The sequence below is a fragment of the Oryzias latipes genome, chromosome 2 (assembly GCF_053564925.1).
Source record: "Oryzias latipes strain Hd-rR chromosome 2, Olatipes_Hd-rR_3.1".
NCBI lineage: Eukaryota > Metazoa > Chordata > Actinopteri > Beloniformes > Adrianichthyidae > Oryzias > Oryzias latipes.
In genome coordinates this window covers 46,643,348-46,662,672 of record NC_136238.1, presented here as the reverse complement: position 1 = coordinate 46,662,672, position 19,325 = coordinate 46,643,348, and the positions used below count along the sequence as shown (strand labels likewise).

Genomic DNA, 19,325 nt, shown 5'->3' with positions numbered 1-19,325 from the left:
TCTAAAGAGTTCAGAGCTGAAGAAGATCAGAAAGTTTAGAAAAAGTCCAAAGATGTGAAGCAACAGCAGCAGATCAGAAGAGTCCAGCAGAAGCAGAGAAGAAGAACATTCAGGAACATTCAGGACAACATGCAGCTGCTTCAGGAAAGAAGTCCAGATGTGTGAAAGTCAAACATCAGCCTGTGGCTGCATCCAAACCAACTGATGTTTCTGCAGCAACAGCAGAAAAAGTCCACTTCCTCTTTCTGCTCAGCTCTTCTCCAAACAGCACTGAATCATGGGAGAATTTCAGCAGCAGGATGCTGGAAAGTCTTCCTCCCAGTTTTCAGGAGATGATCTTCCAGTCCTTCTCTGCTGCAGCCCTTCAAGCAGAGACTTTCAGCTCCAACAGATCAAAGCAGAGAGAAGAAGGAAGTGATGAGGAAGAGTCAGCAGCAAATGTTGGACATTGATCCCTGATCAAGCATGACTTCAGCTCTGAATGAAGAGTCAGAAGCTGCTGGGAGCTTTGATGTTAGCAGAGAACAAGCAGCTGCAGGAAGAAAAGAAGAAGAAGTTCTGACATAGATTAGAGATGAAGTTCAAACAGACGAGGAATTGAAATGTCATTGATCATCAGGAATTATTCATGACTACAGATTTACAATCCAATAGATTTAAAGCTTCCATTTCAAAAATGTCTGATTAAATTGTATTTCTTCATCTTGAATCCTAAATAGTAAACTTCATTTTCAAATGATCACATTGCAGAAAAACAGCTGAAAAAGTCTTTAGTTCTCCTCTGAAATCATTTCCTGACATCTCTAAACTGTAAAGGGGCCTTGAAAAACATGAGGATCCACGGGGCCCAAAATGTCTAAATGTGGCTCTAAAGAGGAGCTGCTGATGGTTCTGCTGCTAGTCTAAACCAGGGCTCACCAACATGGCGTCTGTGGGCACCAGGTGGCCCCCCAGGACCACATCAGTGGCCCCCCAGGGGCACATCAGTGGCCTGCAGGCCTGTTCTAAAAATAGCTCCATTTAAAGTTTACTTTCATTTTGTTGCTGTTCTGTTTGAATCAAACTTGTATTTATACAGATTTCAAAATGACAATCTCTTCAAATATGGTCATTCTACAGTGTATCCATCATCTGAGTTTACAGTTATACAGTCATCTTCCTGGTTTCACATAAACTGATTGAGATTCTGAGTTCATTTCTAAGGAAGGAGGTTGGAGATGAAAAACATTCCGGTCTGTCAGCTTCCAACAGCTGCTTCCAGCTGTTCCGCGTGGATTTGATTTTTAAACAAGGCTAATGTTTTTAGCCCGAGTTAACCTCTGTTGGGAGCTGCAAGAACTCTGGCTTCTTCCAGCTCCGTTCTTTCACAAAAAAAGCACCAACCACACGGATTAAAAATAAAACAATGAGCGAACAGGCGCTTCATAATATTCATAACATTAATAAAAGCATCTTTGAAGATCGTCTCGTAGATTACTGAGCTGCTGCATAAATGTATATGACAACTAAGTTTCCTCTTCCAGTATTTTCAACACTACTGTGAAAGTGTGACCATGTGAATGTTTGTTCTAATGGGAAAAGTTTTTCTGATCCCATGTACACGGTTGGATTTGAATCCCACCATTGATCCCATCAAGATATTTGCACTTGTAACACGGTTGCCAACTCAGGCCATTGTATTTTTTTTTTTCCTTTCCTTCCTCATCTGTTACGTGTGTACGACGTTCCTTGCGTGACATGGGTCATGTGACCGCGACCACCCAATCAGTAAGCTTTATAAGCCGCTACCCCGGAAGCTATCACATTCCATGACAGCAGAGCCGGATTAAGACGCTACGGGTATGTTTAGTTTCGGTTTCACTTTTTAACGTTGTTCGGTTATGTTCTAATCTTTGGATATGATGAATTGTTTTGTAGGAGCCAACTGCCAGTATAACACGCCACGAATAAGCAGCATATTTGGTGCACTTAGTCACAATCGGTGAGTTTAAACTTCTTCTTTTAGTTGTTGGTTAGCTTAGCATTTGCCTCCCTCATTGAATGAGGTGGACTGATTAGCAGCTGCTATCTATGCCAAAGTTCTGTTTTGTTTTCTGTTAACGTAACCACACTGATTATTAATCTTTTATTTTGGCTTTCCTTTTTTTTCCTTTGGTGTATTATGCACTTAAATGCACTTTAGATTGAAATTCATGAATTGACTTATGATGATGAACTGTATTGATTATGAATTGTACAATGTTAGTACTTTAAAATGAGATTCATTTACCAAACTGCAATACAATTATGGTTCTATTGATATTTAACTTGGAGTTTGTGTGTGCACACAGTTTAATGTTAGAACCCTACGGGTCATGTTCTTTATCCAGGCCATAGGGATTGATGGCGAGCTAAGTCCGAACCTGAAACCAAGCGCTGGAGCTCTCTGAAGGAATTACCTCCTCCCTGTCGTTCAGCCCAGGCTGGTAGGAGGCTCCTGTAGCCTAATGACTCATTTAATCAATGCACCTGCATTCGTCCTACAACCCAGAGACACAAAGACTTTCAATCACTTCCCATCACTGAACACTAACCTCTGGATTCAACTATTTCTGTCTGGGTCGCATGGACAATACATGAGCTGATGATATTGAGTCGGATACGACGGATCACTCACTGAACCGTCCATCTGTATATAATCTCTGTAAAGGATCTCCTGGAATAATTTGGAATATTCTCTTTTGTAATATTGGTGTATGGTGTATGTTTATGTGTGTGGCTAAAAATACATGGTACTGTTTATAGCAAACCTACAGTCTCCAGTCTCTGCCTCCTCTCTCCCTGAGCCGTCCCTGTTCTTCTGACTGTAGTCCATAATAGACATGCTACACACATGCTGAATTTAACACAGTTGTGTCTTTAGTTGAATGGAAATGTCTAATCTTCAGTCAGTGAACTTTCAATGACACTTCTTTTTGGTTCATGTCCATCAGTTGTTTGCAGCTTTTCATTGTGTTCATGAAGTGTTGAACTCTGTTCTAAATGTCCTTTGGTTGTCTTTGAGTTGAACTTTTTAGGTTTCAGCATTTTTAGTCTGCAGAAAACTTTTCTGAATCCAAAGTTCCAAAAAAGTCATTTTTGAAGTGACAGTTTTTCATTTCTAGTGGTAAATGAATCTGCAGTCATTTCTGGTTTCAGTGACTGAATGATGCTCTGACCAAAGAACACTTTGTGTGTTTTTGTTGTTCTAGTGACATTCAAAGGAAGTGTCTGTTCTAGATTCAATATTTAAAGATCTTTTCAAACTTTTTTCTTCAAATACATTTGATGTAGAATCCTTTGAATGGTTTTCTGAAAACTGGAAGCTGAAACTAATTTGGACGCCAACTTGAACTTTCTACAGGCCGATCTGTGAACATTTTTCTGACATGAAATGGATCCGTGTTCTAAAATAGGTTGGAGATCCTGATTTACAAGATCCTGATTGAAACAGATCAGTTTCTATCAACCATCAGAACAATCAATTCAATTGATGAAGAAAATCTGAACCAATCATCAGTTTGTTTCAAACACGGCTGTAGACAGAAAATCTTCCAGTGAAACATCAGAAAGTTCTTCACCTGATCCGTTCTTCTCATCCTTCAGGGAGTTCAGCTTCTTTACTGACCTCAGAGTCTGCAGTCTGCAGTCTGGACTCTCCAGAAAACCACACAGATGAACAACTCCTGAATCCTGCAGGTTCTGGTTGTCGCTCAGGTCCAGTTCTGTCAGATTAGACGGGTTTTTCTTCAGAACTGAGACCAGAGCTTCACAGCTGATCTCTGACAAACTGCAGCTTATCAACCTGCAATGAAACAGAAAAGTGTGTTCAGGAGCAGTGATGCAGCTGGAGGTCCAGGAACTTGGTCCATTCAGTCAGGTGGGACCCGCCCTGATGACAGACTGACAGATGACATTTTCACTGTTTGCTCATTTCTTTGGGATTTGGACCCAAAAACATGATCACTAGACTAGAAATGACTTGAAATGGAGTTAAAAACAGATGAGGAATTGAAATGTCATTGATATTCAGGAATTATTCAGGACTAAATATTTACAATCCAATAGATTTAAAGCTTCCATTTAAAAAATGTCTGATTCCAAAAACTAAAGACACATGCTGTGTCCAAATTCCAGCCCTGTGAGGACGGAGGACTATGAGGACGGAGGACTGTGTCTCTGATTCGGGGGAGGAGTTTAACAGGAAACAAGATGGAAATGGGGGGGGGGGGGGGGGTCGGTCAGGACCCAGGGAGGAGGAGACAGAGATGTGACTCTACTTGGCAGATGTTCCACATTTATTTTGTTGATTCATATTCCAAGTCAGTCTGCAAACAACTAAATATCCTCTCATCACTACACAAACAGCACAAACTGACCTGCTGTCAATCAAATAAAGTCCATAAAACAATAAAATTGAGTTTGTCATCATGAACATAAACTCCTATAATATAATAGAATTCAATCTGTTTTAGTGCAGGAATATCTAGTGTCCTGAATTCTAGAAGTAATTCTAACACCATCATCACTACTTTTTATTTAAACGGTGAATATGACGTCATTGATTTCAAAAAATGAAAATCTAACAGATGAGTGTTTAGTGATGATCATTTATGAATCCACTGATTTCAGAAGATAAAAACCTGATGGTTTGTCTTCTTTTATGCACCTTTTATGAGTCTGACATAAAGTGAATTACTATTATTATGAAAAAAAATACATTTAAATACTTTTTTTTGGAACAAAAGTGTGAATAATTCCCCAACCTAAACTATAAAACCCTCCAATTTAGTGGAAATGTATCAAATAAATGACAGCAGTTCTCCTAAAACATAAATGTCTCCTTTTAGTCTATCTAAACTGCTGGTAGTCTAAACCAGGGCTCACCAACATGGTGTCTGTGGGCACTAGGTGGCCCCCCCGGCCACATAAGTGCCCCCCCAGGGCCACATAAGTGGCACCCAAGGGCCACATAAGTGGCCTGCAGGCCTGTTCTAAAAATAGCTCCATTTAAAGTTTACTTTCATTGTGTTGCTGTTCTGTTTGAATCAAACTTGTATTTCTATAGATTTCAAAATGACAATCTCTTCAAATATGGTCATTCTACAGTGTATCCATCATCTGAGTTTACAGTTATACAGTCATCTTCCTGGTTTCACATAAACTGATTGAGATTCTGTGTTCATTTCTAAGGAAGGAGGTTGGAGATGAAAAACATTCCGGTCTGTCAGCTTCCAACAGCTGCTTCCAGCTGTTCCTGAATCTTTGACAGAAGTTTGTGTCTGCATGGAGAAATGACAACAGCTGACTCAGAAACGGCTGGAAAACATCCTGAAATGCTGAAGAAGATCATAAAGAACTCTGGACTGAGGAGCTGAGCTGGACACATAAATCACTGCAGCATCTGTGGTTCTGAACTGAAGGAGGAACCATGGACTCCTGGTTTGTCTGAACTGAAGGAGGAACCATGGACTCCTGGTTTGTCTGAACTGAAGGAGGAACCATGGACTCCTGGTTTGTCTGAACTGAAGGAGGAACCATGGACTCCTGGTTTCTCTGAACTGAAGGAGGAACCATGGACTCCTGGTTTTTCTGAACTGATGGAGGAACCATGGACTCCTGGTTTGTCTGAACTGAAGGAGGAACCATGGACTCCTGGTTTCTCTGAACTGAAGGAGGAACCATGGACTCCTGGTTTCAGACAGAGACACAGAGAGACTCTCCTACTACGGTTCAGTCAGTTTCTCTGAAGAAATCAATCAAACTCTTTATGCTGATCAATCAAATGTTCTTTACATTTTCATAAATGTTTCTCAAAGCATCAGAAATGAAGGTTTTTGATGAGGAAGGATCAATGATGGACATTCTTCAGCCGTGTGAACGTTCAAACCTCACTAAGGCTGATCCAGAATCCCATAATGCATCATTCATCCCAGCGTTCTGTGCTAAAGTGATGCTTTGAGCACGTGATGACTCCCACTGTGGAACCATCAGCAACATTTTCTCTGGATCTACAGAGACTTTCCCTCTGAGAGTCGCTGCTGAAAGACATTGTTTCTGCATCTGAGACAAAGTGGAAGAAAAGTGACGTCACCGACAGACTTGGACTAAAACTAACAAAGATCCCAGACGCTGTCAGGGAAACATGGCAGAGTCATGGAAAAGAGGAATTCAAATGTGTTCAATCATACATGTAGAAGTTAGAATCTGAGTAAAAACGCTGCAGATTTAGTCTTTAGTTCAAAATGTGATTTAAATATATGTACGTTGATTTTTATTTATCATGACATCATTGATAATCATGGTGCAACATAATGACAATGAGACATTTTTGTATGAAATGTAGAGATGTGAGGATCATCTGATAATGGAACCATTACTGAGATTAATAAAGGGATGAATATTAATGTCTGGTTGGTCTGATTGGTCAAATGCATAAAGGGATTTATTTGATTCATTAAAAGCTTAAAGCTGTCATAAGTTTGTTTTAACACATTTAAGGTTTACCATTTATTGTTATTTTTACTGTCTTTAGCAATCTGCGTATTGCAGAGCTGGATGTTCAATAACGATACATTTGTGGTATATTGTGCAGGAATAACAGAGTTTATTTCCTCTTTATGCAACAATGTTTTTTTAACTAAACATTTGACTTTATACATTTTCCATTTTGAAAAGTAAAATACATGAAAGAAGAAGTTATTTAAAGAAAAATAAACAGCAATGTTTTGACATATTTCTGTCATGATGTCAATATAAAACACATTAAATAAACGTTTGAGTTCATCAAATCATCCAGAGTCTCTGCTTAAACAGTGAAAGCTGCATCTGAATCTGACACCAGTGTTTCCATCTCTGACAGTTTGAAGCCAAAGCCCCTCCCCCGCCTCTCTACCTGCTTTTCACCTGTTCACCTGTTCATGTCCTCTGCAGCTGAGATCCCCCCCCCCCCCCCCGTTCTCCTCAGTGTTTTCTACACAGAGTGAAAAATACGATCACCATAGCAACAGGTTGAGACGATAGTCGTGGCGCTCTGGCGCAGATTTAATTAATTTTACGTGCGCTGCGTACCGTCTAACAATAGCCCCGCCCCCCGTGCACACAAATAGCCAGACAGACCTCTCCTCTTCAGTGGACCCGGGGCTCGTTCAATACCGGGGATCGGTACCCATCCCTAGTTACAGCTGATTCTGCTGCTCCCAAAGTTCCTTTTTCTCATGCCGAACCCCCCCCCCCCCCCACGTTTACATGGACTGCGTTTACAAGCTGCGTTTACATGGACAACAGTAATCAGGAAGAACGCCTGATCTGAAGAAAATGCGTCACGTAAACACGCCGTTCAGAATAGTCTGCCCCATCAGACTCGTTGGGATCAATATTTCTTTCCGATGGAGATAGGTGGTTCTACTGATTGTTGATCCCATCGTTGTTCATGGAAACGGTTCATTCTGATCATGTGTCACTGCTGCTCTGGTTTAACGTCACGCATAGACGGATGTTTCACTCCAGAGAAAGCTTTGGAGCTCATACGGCAGCGACAGACTGCTCCGCTCTCGCCCCGCTGGCTCTTCACCTCTCCCCTGTCTTACAGCCCTCATGAGGAAGGAGCGCTTTGTGATGAGTGTAAAGACTCATCAGTGAACAGGTGCTTCATAATATTCACAACATTAATAAAAGCACGTTTGGAAGATCTTCTCGTAGATTACAGAGCTGCTGCATAAATGTATATGACAACTAAGTTTCCTCTTCCTGTATTTTGAACAATACGGTGAAAGTGAGACCATGTGAATGTTTGTTCTAATGGGAAAGGTTTTCTGATCCCATGAACACTGTTGGATTAGAATCCCACCATTGATCCCATCCAGATATTTGCACATGCTGGATTCAACACAGTTGTGTCTTAAGTTGAATGGAAACGTCTAATATTCAGTCGGTGAACTTTCAATGACACTTCTTTTTGGTTCATGTCCATGAGTTGTTTGCAGCTTTTCATTGTGTTCATGAAGTGTTGAACTCTGTTCTAAATGTCCTTTGGTTGTCTTTGAGTTGAACTTTTTAGGTTTCAGCATTTTTAGTCTGCAGAAAACTTTTCTGAATCCAAAGTTCCAAAAATAAAAAGTCATTTTTTAGTGACAGTTTTTCATTTCTAGTGGTAAATGAATCTGCAGTCATTTCTGGTTTCAGTGACTGAATGAATCTCTGACCAAAGAACACTTTGTGTGTTTTTGTTGTTCTAGTGACATTCAAAGGAAGTGTCTGTTCTAGATTCAATATTTAAAGATCTGTTAAAACTATTTTCTTCTAATACATTTGATGTAGAATCCTTTGAATGGTTTTCTGAAAACTGGAAGATTTATATTATTATTATATTATTATATATAATAATAATATAATATAATAATAATGATAATATAATAATTATTATATATAATATTATATTATATTATATCAAGATTTTTATTCTTCAGCGTCAAGTTAATGCTTGCTGTCCTGAAGCTCAGATTTCTAAATCAATATTTTCCAAAGTATCTTTGTTTTTATTTCATGTTGCTGTTTTTCGGAATGATTTATTTATTTCATGAATAGCTTTTTCAGCAGAATGAGTCTGTCTGTCAATCAGTGAAGTAGGTGGGATCTAAGCGCTCATTGGCTGATCCCTGAAATCGACTCGTGTTCCTAGATACCTGCTCTGTGGTGTTCCAATCAGAAAGATGAAATATTTCTGCTGACATTAGAGGATCAAATAGAGACCAACAATCTGTCTGCTGCAGAAGATTTAATGATGAAGATTCTTGATGGAGACAGGTTCTTTGGTTTTATTTTTCCCTAACGTATTAACGCACACTGAAAAAAAGGCAAAACGCTGATTGTAGAGTTGATGCAATAGTATTATGTAACTTTGACACAATTCCTTTGTTTTGTTTCCAACATGACAGTATTTTGTTAAACCTACATGATTCACTGAGAAAAACACCAACATGTTTTCAATGTGTTGAGTTAACTCAAATATTTCATGTAACACCAAAATTATACAATCAATACCACAATTTTCTCGCTTTTGGCGCTAAGAATTGTGGGAAGAAGACAGGCAGAAAGCGGCAAAACAGAGCAGCAGCAAGTGGTAAGTACCAATTTTCTTACATTATGCAATTTTAGATGTGTGGAGAAAAATAATATAATTTAAAGACAAATATATTCGCGGCTTAAGTGTTATTCAAAAGCGTAATATTTTTTTATTGGGACAAAAATATTTGGCCGTCCTGGCGTGGCTATTCTGAGGGTTGCCTGGTGCGCTGCATTTTCTGAAAAATCGTTGCCCCCTTCACAGGGGCTAAACCGTTTCCCCGGTAGTCGGTGACGAAGTTTTAGCGCCAGTGTTGTGCGTTTTATAGGCGGGACCCCTCACACAAAGAGGCAGTCAAAAGGGTAACAGAGGGTTGCGCGCGCCAGCGGTTAGTCATAGCCCATATTTGGATTTAAGCTGCGGTCTCGGCGGAAAGAATGAGATCTGTGAATGCGCATGCTGCTGAAATGCACGCGCCTGGTCCTTTCTCTGTGATTGCACCAGAAAGGCAGTGGATACGCAAACCGCCACCGAGCGCGTGCGTGCCAACGTTCAGGTGTGGTCGTGGGCCTGTTGGGGTCTTGCGGGCGGGTCACCTCCGCTTTGGTCATGGCGGGAAACAGCTGAGGAGATCAGTAAGAACAGCAGTGGATGCTTTTACCGTCACATGCACGCGCCCGGTCTTTCTCGTGATTCTCAGCTGGAGATAAGCAGAGGGGCCGTAGACGCACGCGCGCGCATGCCAACGATGATCCCCAACCTTGGGCGCCGCGGAGCGCGTATTTTCAGGGGGGGTCTCGTCTTGAAACGCCACGCAAGCTGCGACTGATTCTCACATCTGCTTTCTGGGGCAGACCAGCGCGACGGACCGTCCTGGCTTTGCCTTTTTTGAACTGGTCAGAGTGAACAGGAAAAAAAATGAGTCAAATGGCTGATCAACTATTAATGATTTAACTCTGTTACCGAGGCAACCACAAACAGGCGAATTATGCAGCCAATGAGAGAAGAGCTAGCCACACATGTGACTGCCCATTAGGAAATAAACTTCTGATGAGGCGGGACATTGTGACATTTTCAAAAGGTAGTCAGTTCCACATTATTTTATTAGTTTTTTTAAAAGTAAAAATTACAGTTTACAAAAGTTAAACAATTAAATAATGAAACAAGATGTATGCATATTATAGTTTTATGGCTGATGTTATTCCATTTGTTGAAGTTATGCAGGTAATGCATGCGGCTGTGTCCAAGGCTAAATGTTGTTGTTGGTCGCATATATTTAATGTTATAGTCCCACGGCCAAAAAAAAATTCAGGTCTAGCAGCATGTATTTAAAAAATTACGTAACTTTCAATAAATGTGTTGTTTTGTCTGTATAAACGGTTATTAGCCTGTACAATGTCATGTCACATGTAAGTTGAATCATAGTTTACAAATAAAGTTCACGTTTGTTTTAGCTATGATGCATTTATACATTTTTGTCAGTCATTGTTGGAGATGTGGCATTACAAACTCTGGTCAACTCTCCTTTCAAGTAGGTCCAAGATATTGCAACAATAGTTTATCTAAAGACCACCTTTGCACCTGAAAATGTTGATGTCTCAAAAAGGTTATCTCCTTCATTTATTTATTTATTTATTTATTATGTGTTTTAGGTTGTCTTCAGTGCTTGGCTAAACCCATAATCCTCCCCTGCCACCCTGGCTTCTCTCCATTCGTCCAATTGAAGGAGCATTTGGAGCTGCAGTGGTGTCCGAAGTTTTTATTTTTTGAAGCCGTAGTGACTTAAGGCTAGCTATCCCTCTGCCGGTAGGGGGATCCGTGTGCCCCGGAGGAGAAACATTTCTTCACGAGTGTGGTCTGAAGCATCGAAGTTTATATTTAAATGTAAGTCATGACTTTCTGTTTTTGAATGACTTTTTAAAGTTATAAACACAGATGTTGCTATGTATTTTCCGACCGCTGACAGCTACGTCAAATGTAGATGACCGGCGGTGACTATTGATGATGTCATGGAGTGGTAGTAACGTCTGAATATTTTTCCATATCTTTTCCGTTGGAGTGCTGAATGTAGGAAAATGGTAGTGGAGGACTTTGGTTTTCTGTCCAGACATTAATCTGGGGTTGCATCCAGGTTTGAGCCCGGTTTGAGTTCTGACTCAGAGAACTTGTCACAGTTTAGGCTTTGGTCTCAGGGCTTCAAGGGCTTCAATCAGGGCTAAACATCCTTTTGACAAAATGAATGTATAGCCAGATTACCTACCCGATCTTAACTACTCTATTTTTCCCCACTAAAACATGACAGATACCTGATGGAAATTCTAATAATTTTTTACATTTATGGAACCGATTTGAACTCTGAAAGGCCCGTTAACTTTTGTTTAGTTAAAAAACAATCTATTACGGGTAGTTGGTTAACAGATGATTATTGACAACAATGTTTGCTGTCCCTCTCTTTGTTCTATATTGAACTTCTACCTGAAACCTTCATCCAACCGTGCAATATGTGGTTTTTATCACATCCTAAAGTTCCCTCTCAGATCAGCTTTGGATCTATTTTCAAAGTGTTCCCAGTGGTCATTTAATTATGATGATGCAGTCTTTACTCAAAATCAAAGACTTGTGTTGTTTTCTAGGACATAGTTTCTGCAGAGCAGCAAGACTTCATAAGAAAAAAGACGTGGGTAAAATGAGAAATCTCGACGGTCCCACCCCTTTTTTTTTAACAACACCTGACCATCTGCATACGGTATTCCTATTTACAGTTTTGTTCAAACATTCACATTACATTATGAATAGCACCTATGCAGAAGTGACATTTTTGTTTTTATTGATAATTTCTGGCCTTTGAATAAAGAAATATTCAAATGCTATTTTAATCTGAAAATCTTCTTCATATCAGAAAATGCTACAAGAGCATGTTGAAAACACCAAAAACACCATTTTTATTAGAGGGGGACCCACTCAGATAAAGAATAGTTTAAGCTTAACCTTTTTTAGTATTTCATTTTTTTTAAATAGTGGCATACTGGGGCAGGTGAAAAAGTACAGTTTAAAAAGGCTCTCAGTGTTGTACAAACTGTACCAGGAGGGCCAAAGTCTCTCTGCTCAACTCCAGTCCAACATCCACTTGTAGACAACTAGATCCACAAACGTTTTTGTTTTCCTGGTCTGAGCTGGAGTCATGCTCAGAACTGTACCGCTGGATCGCTCCAATATTGCTGACTGTTTTTGTTGGATTGTTAATGTTAATTTAGGTTTGTGGGGCTCTGTAAGCTAGTGGGAGAGAGTGTAAACAAATGGATGATGGGAAATATGTGAAAGCATACTTTTATGCCAACAACACTAGAGGTGAATTTCTAATGAATTCCTGCCCCTCTGCAGAAACTATGTCCTATAGAACAGAACAGATCTTTAGATTTTGGCCTAAAACAGCATAATCATAGATGAAAAAATCACTGGTAGCATTTTGAGATGATTGGAGTGGGACTTTTGGTTTGAACCTGGACTGTCTGACTTTAACCCCTAACCCTTAGGTTGTCATAAGATGAATACTCATTTTTTGTTTTTCCTTTTTCATTTTTTAGGATGACACAGATGCTGCCAGGGAGAATGATAAAACGATCTATGAATGAGGATTATGCTGCGTTAGTCTAAGGACAAAATGTAAAAAAGTAAATAATTATGTTACCATGAAAGGCACAATTTTCGTATTAAATTTTTCTGTAAAGTAACTGTTACAATTTGTATTTTACAGAATGAAGACACCATAAATGCTACAACTGTGGGTGTTTTAGCATCCAGAAGATGGAATGTTGGAATACTTGGATGTTGGAATCTGTTTTGAAGGCCAGATTGTCATCAGACTTGGACAGTGTTGGACAACGTCGCCTTGGTGTTTGGAATATTTTTTGGTCTATTCTCTCATATTGAGCTACCCACAAGGTCAGCGATACACTTACATTTATTTTTATTGGAATCGAGCTGCACCCAGAAAGGCTCAAAGCCTCTAAACAAAAAATGTTCATGTGATCGTTTTGATGATCTGTTCAGGCTGTACTCACCTCCATCCAACAGCCACAACCCCAAAAACCAGCAAAGGGGAGACAATGAATTTTAAAAATGGACTAATTTGAAAAAACTGTATACATGATGATGTTTAAGTTTTACACGCCTTAAATAAATGTGCAATGTAATAGTGTGTCCTTTGCATTTTTGAATTATTGAAAGTAATACATGACTGTATTGAAATTACAGTCATGTTGGTGCAAAACATTTGAAAAGGTTTAGCTTATTAGAAATTGTGCTGCCAAAAAAAAGAATTCTACTAAAAAAAAAAAGTCAGTCTAACTTAAATGATTTGTGTTGGGACAACACAAAGAAAAAATGCAAATTGAACCCAAACAAATTGGGTGGAACGAGTTTCCACTATTTAATTGTGTAGCTCTAACTGAAATAATTGGTGTTAGGACAACACAACAAATTAATGCAAATTCTACTGAAAACAATTGTGTAGGTCTGACTGACAAAAATTGTGTTGAGACAACACAACTAAGAAATGCATATTCTACTCAAATGAATTGTGTAGGTCTAACTGACAAACATTGTGTTTGGACAACACAATGCAAACATGCAAACACAACTAAAAACAATTGGTAGGAACGGGTTTCCACTATTTAACTGTGTTGGTTCTACAAATCCTTTTTTTCAGTCCAAAGATCAGTTTCTACAATGTTCTGTACCAGTGACAATGACAAATGAACATCATCTGTTTATCTAAATGTAAATGTCTAATCTAAATGTGAACAATAAATGTTTCATTTCAACATTAAAGTCCAGTTTCTGACTCCCAGACTCTGGTTACCATGGAAACGGATCCACACAGAGGAACGCCCTCAGAAGGAGTCTAGTTAACTATTGGAGAGCACAGAAGACTGAGAGATTCTGACACTCTGGACCACTGATCTCTGACAGAAGGGTTGCTGTGGTGCAGCGTCTGACACTAAACTCATTCTCTTTATAACTTGAATGTAATCCTTTATCAAATATTGTTAATCTTATAACTTCAACCTGGTAGACTCTGGTCCTTGAAATATTGTCTGCATTAAACTGATATGCAGCTACAGATCTGCCTCTGCAGGTTTACTCAATTCTTTCATTTCTGCACCAAAACTCTCCTTTCTCTGATTTTCTTCTCTAGTCTGACTCACACTTATGTCTGTGTGTGTGTGTGTGTGGGGGGGGGGGGGGGGTGTGGAAACACCATGCCATGGAAACGTCTTTGTTCTACAGAAAATGTAAGCAGCTGTTTTCTTCCACTGCAGACTCTTCAAAGAATCAAAGATGTTCAATTTGTGGAAAATCCAGAAAATCTTTGAATCCAAACCTTTCAGCTTCAGTGAAGAACTACAAATGTAGAAATGAACCAACCAGCAGCTTGAATGTTCTGACCTCAGAGTCTGCAGTCTGCAGTTTGGACTCTCCAGTCCAGAACACAGAACCTCCATGGATGAACCCTCTAGATCGTTGTCGCTCAGGTCCAGTTCTGTCAGGTGGGACGGGTTGGACTTCAGAGCTGAGGCCACAATTTCAAAGTGAGTCTCTGAAAGTTCACATCCTGAAAGTCTGTGAAGAGAAAGAAAGACAGAAACAGGTGATCTATGATGAATTCAGGCTGTGATGAAGTTCCAGTTGGACATTTCTCTCTTCATCAGAGCTTCATCTTCATCATGAACCAGTCCTCCTCATCAGTCTCTCTCAGATCTTTCTTTCATCTGCAGCTGGAGGAGAGAAGGTGGAGCTCCATGGAGCTTCATGCTGCCCTCAGTCTGTCACTGATCTGAGGTCTGAACCCCAAAGTTACCAGTAGAACATCTGGATACCAGAGACTGACAGCTGTCACTCTGACCATGAAGATGATGATGGTTGAATGTTTTTAAATGTTGGTTATGATCCAGTTTTCTGAGAGTTTTCTGTTTCCATTTCCAAAATGATATTTTCATGTTTTCAGCTCTGAAGCTGTGAACAACAACAGTTCATCTTCCTGTTCTGATGGAGAACTTTGATCCAGTTTCCTCCTCAGGTCCACGTCTCCCATCATGAACAGAACCACAGCAGCACCAACCTTCAGGCAGAACTTTCCAGAAGCTCTTCTTGGTAGAAAGAGGCTAAAGTGACAGTTAGCTGTGATGCTAAGCTTCATTGTTCAGAGTCAGAGTCCTCCTTGACTATGAAGAAGACGTCCGTTCAAACATGTCAGGTACCGTATTTTCACGACTATAAGGCGCACGTAAAAGTCTTACATTTTCTCCAAACTGTAGGGGGCGCCCTATGAGGCGGTGCACCTAATGTGTAGTTTTGGGACTTCAGCAGAGGAGTAGAAGAAGACGATGAGAACCAACTCAGTTTTTCTACCACTGCTTTTTTCCACAATGAGTGTGTATGTGTGTGTGTGTGTGTGTGTGTGCTGAAATGTGTGTGTGCTGCAATGTGTGTGTACTGAGTGCCGCTCTCCCCCGTTTGCAAAAGGAGGAGCAGACACTCAGCCAAGTGAGTGTGTGAGCGCACATTCAGTTTGTGTTACTCAGAGAACAGTGAGTCTCTGAGGGTCCAAACGGGAAAGTGAAACCCCAAAGGAAGATCTGCTTTCAGCCCTGGAGAGGATCTTCCCCAAGGTCAGAAACGTGATGGCAGGAAAGGTTCATCACGAGCATGCATGTTTCACCGATATGTTCAGAAGGTTCTGGATTGGATTCATTTGGACAAATATGATCCTTCTTTGATCTTTAGCTAAAAGATCATATGAGTGTTAAAAACAAACTGATTTTCTTCTTTCATGTTTTTTTTCTAATCATTTCAAACCTTTCATTCTTTGTAAATCAATCTGAACTCTGATCTGATTCATCATTATCACTTCTGGACTCACCTGAACTTTCTGCAGTTCCTCACAGCTGGGATCAGTCTCCGTTTACCCTCATCTGATGTCTTGTACTGGTCCAAGTCCAGCTCATCCAGAACCTCCTCTGACATCTGCAGAGTGTAGGCCAGAGCTGAGCAGTGGATCTCTGAGAGTTTCTTTTCTGATTTGTTCTCTGACTTCAGGAACTCTTGGATCTCCTGATGAACTGAGAGGTCCTTCATCTCCATCAGACAGTGATAGATGTTGATGCTTCTGTCAGGAGAGACTCCATAACTGTTGATCTTCTTCAGGTTGTTGATGGCTCTCTGGATAGTTTCTGGATTCTTCTCTGTCTGACCCAGCAGGCCTCCTAAGAGTCTCTGGTTGGACTCCACAGAGAGACCATGAAGGAAGCGAACCAGCAGGTCCAGGTGTCCAGTTTGACTCTGCAGGGATTTCTTCAGGACTCCACTCAGAATCTCATCCAGGTATAGGCAATACATAGTGTCCTCCAGGAAGTCCCTAATGACCTTTACCTTCCTGTTGGAGTAACAGTGGAACATGTAGACTGCAGCCAAAAACTCCTGAACGCTCAGATGAACAAAGCTGTAGACCGCTTTCTGGAAGATCTCACACTCTCTTCTGAAGATCTCAGTACAAACTCCAGAGTACACTGAGGCCTCTGTGACATCCAGACCACACTGCTGCAGGTCTTCTTGGTAGAACATGATGTTTCCTTTCTCCAGATGTTCAAATGCCAGCCTCCCCAGCTTCAGAAGAACTTCCCTGTGTGGACTTGTCTGATGTTCCTGCTGGTACTTGTTCTTCTTCCTCTTTGTCTGGACCATCAGGAAGTGGGAGTACATGTCAGTCAGGGTGGTGGGCAGCTCTCCTCTCTGCTCTGTGGTCAGCAGGTTCTCCAGAACCACAGCAGTGATCCAGCAGAAGACTGGAACTTCACACATGATGTAGAGGGACATGGAGCCCTTGATGTGGGAGATGATTCTGCTGGACAGCTCTCCATCTGGGAACCTCCTCCTGAAGTACTCCTCCTTCTGAGCATCATTGAAACCTCGGACTTCTGTCAGTCTGTCCACACATGAAGGAGGGATCTGATTGGCTGCTGCAGGTCTGGAAGTGATCCAGACCAGAGCTGAGGGCAGCAGACGTCCCTGGATGAGGTTAGTGAGCAGCACGTTGACTGAGGACTTGTGTGTGACATCAGACACCAGCGGACTGTTGTTGAAGTCCAGAGAAAGTCTGCTTTCATCCAGACCATCAAAGATGAAGAGAAGTTTGCAGACAGACAGCTGTTCTGCTGGGATCTTCTGGAGTGTTGGATGGAACAGCTGGATCAGAGTGAGAAGACTGTGCTGCTCATCTCTGATCAAGTTCATCTCCCTGAAGGACAGAGGAACCACAGCACTGATGTCTTGGTTCTCCAAGCCCTCGGCCCAGTCCAGAGTGAACTTCTGCACTGAGAAGCTTTTTCCAGCTCCAGCAACTCCGCTGGTCAGAACCACTCTGATGGATCTGTGTTGGTCAGGGAGGACTTTGAAGATGTCTGGGTTCTTGATTGCAGTGTCATGGAGCTGGTTGGTCTTGGTGGTGGTCTCCAGCTGCATCACCTCATGTTGGGTGTGAGCCTCTGGTCTCAGTCCCTCTGTGATGTAGAGCTCAGTGTAGACCCTGTTGAGGAGCGTTTCTCTTCCTGCTTCTTCAGTTCCTTCAGCCACATGTTGACTTCTGCTCCTCAGACTGATCTGATGTTCTCCAAACATCTCCTGCAGACCAACATCTGCTGACAGAGCAGAGAAGAAAGCTCCTTCATGAGTGTTCCACATGTTTCCAGAAGAATCCATCAGCAGATGATCAGGCTCTGACTCACCAGCTCTGGCTCTTTCTGCAGACTGGGGTCCGCTCCTCTTCTTCTCTCTGTGGACACTAAGGAGAAACGTTAGTGAACACCAATCAAAGCAGTCAGTGGGAAGTTCCAGACTGACTCTGATCATGGAGCAGATCCTCTCTGATCTTCAGACTCAGATATTGGGATCCAGACTGTGCTGAATGTGAGCAAATGTGTTTCCAGGTGAAACCAGAGCAGATCTAGTCCATCTGAAGGTCTAAATGATGCCTTAGCTGTGTTTGGAGCTCATGTCTGGACTGAGCTCAGAGAAAAGTTCAGCTGTTTGCTTCATCCTCACAGACTGAGCTTTGTGTCCTCCAGAGTTGTCCAACTCTTTTCTTTCCTCTCAGACCTAAAGCGCTCACAGCAGATGGTTGACCTTCCTGGATGGATCAGCTGATGTTCTTGATGAGAACATTGTTGTTCCTGCTGAGAGCTGAACTCTGCTTTGTTCACTAGAAACTGCTTCTTACTGTGAGTCTGAAGGTCCTGGTTCAGTTCTGAAGTCTGGAGGATCCCATTTGGACCGGTCACTCTTCATGGAGCCACAGCTGGAGGCTGCAGACTGGACTCTCTGTGTGACCTGTTGACCTCTGCAAACACCAAAGCATCAGAGTGTTGGAGGATCTGCTTCTTCATGAACAGCTGATGGACTTTGACATGAACACAGACTGAGCTGTTTAGTCTGGAATAACATGACATGTTTGGATCAACAGTTTCCAGCTTTCAGCATTTTCTGTCAGTCAATCCAGACTTTTTTCTAGAAAAGCTGATTCCAATTCTCCATGTAGAAATGGAGAAATTCTGAGAGCAGAAAGTCCAACTAGAACAATGTGATGTTTGGAAAGCATGAAAATCTGAATCCTAGGAGTCTGCAGTGATTCTTCTCATTAGACTGGAGCTGCTGTCAGTCAGAGTCAGCAGTCAACATGTTTTCTTCTCCAACATCTCTGATGTCTCTCAGAGACTCTCAGAAGACTCAACTGAAAAGATCTCATCACACACATGATGCTCCAAGTGAGTCTGATCAGAGAGATCCAGAACTGAACCAGACCTCAAGTCCTTCATCTGAAAACTGTTGATCTTCTGAACTAGAATCCAGCCTCCAAAAACTCTGACAAACACTCACTGTTCCACTGCTGGACGGATGTCCTTGAAGTTAGGATTATGACCCTTTGACTTGTCACTCCTGAAGGATCCACAGCTGGATCCAGGTCCAGGTCCAGGTTGGTTCCTGTGAAGAATAAAGGTTGCTGGTTTGAGCCCTGAACTCTGCTATGCTCCTTTAAGTCTGACTAACACTTACTGTTCCTCTTCTGAACTGATGTCTTTCAAGTCAGGAATAGAAGCTGATGACTTTTTAGTCTTGAAAATTTTGAAGAAGTCTATAAGATTTTTCTTGCTGTGGAAAAAAAAACTCCAATTGATCAAATATTGTCCAT

The 19,325-nt window shown here is 41.2% G+C and overlaps 1 protein-coding gene and 1 long non-coding RNA gene across 7 annotated transcripts in view; one reads left to right on the top strand and one right to left on the bottom strand.

Annotated features, from left to right (window-relative positions):
• Positions 1–19,325, bottom strand: part of LOC144989036 (NLR family CARD domain-containing protein 3-like) — a 228,432-nt gene that overhangs the window by 9,278 nt on the left and 199,829 nt on the right. For 3 of the 6 annotated variants that reach the window (XM_078940768.1, XM_078940763.1, XM_078940765.1), the window contains 7 exons: positions 19,190–19,285; positions 19,013–19,117; positions 18,357–18,476; positions 17,866–17,921; positions 16,005–17,778; positions 14,531–14,704; positions 3,647–3,823 (listed from right to left, as the gene is read on the bottom strand). In XM_078940768.1, the coding sequence (XP_078796894.1) occupies positions 3,647–3,823; positions 14,531–14,704; positions 16,005–17,778; positions 17,866–17,921; positions 18,357–18,476; positions 19,013–19,117; positions 19,190–19,285 (2,502 nt within the window). The remainder of the gene's footprint in view (positions 1–3,646; positions 3,824–14,530; positions 14,705–16,004; positions 17,779–17,865; positions 17,922–18,356; positions 18,477–19,012; positions 19,118–19,189; positions 19,286–19,325) is intronic. The other 3 variants (XM_078940770.1, XM_078940773.1, XM_078940774.1) reach the window with 3 other exon arrangements.
• LOC144989490 (uncharacterized) lies at positions 5–3,651 on the top strand. Its single transcript, XR_013653726.1, has 3 exons — positions 5–1,839; positions 1,918–1,981; positions 2,370–3,651. It is a non-coding gene; the product is annotated as an uncharacterized LOC144989490 (long non-coding RNA).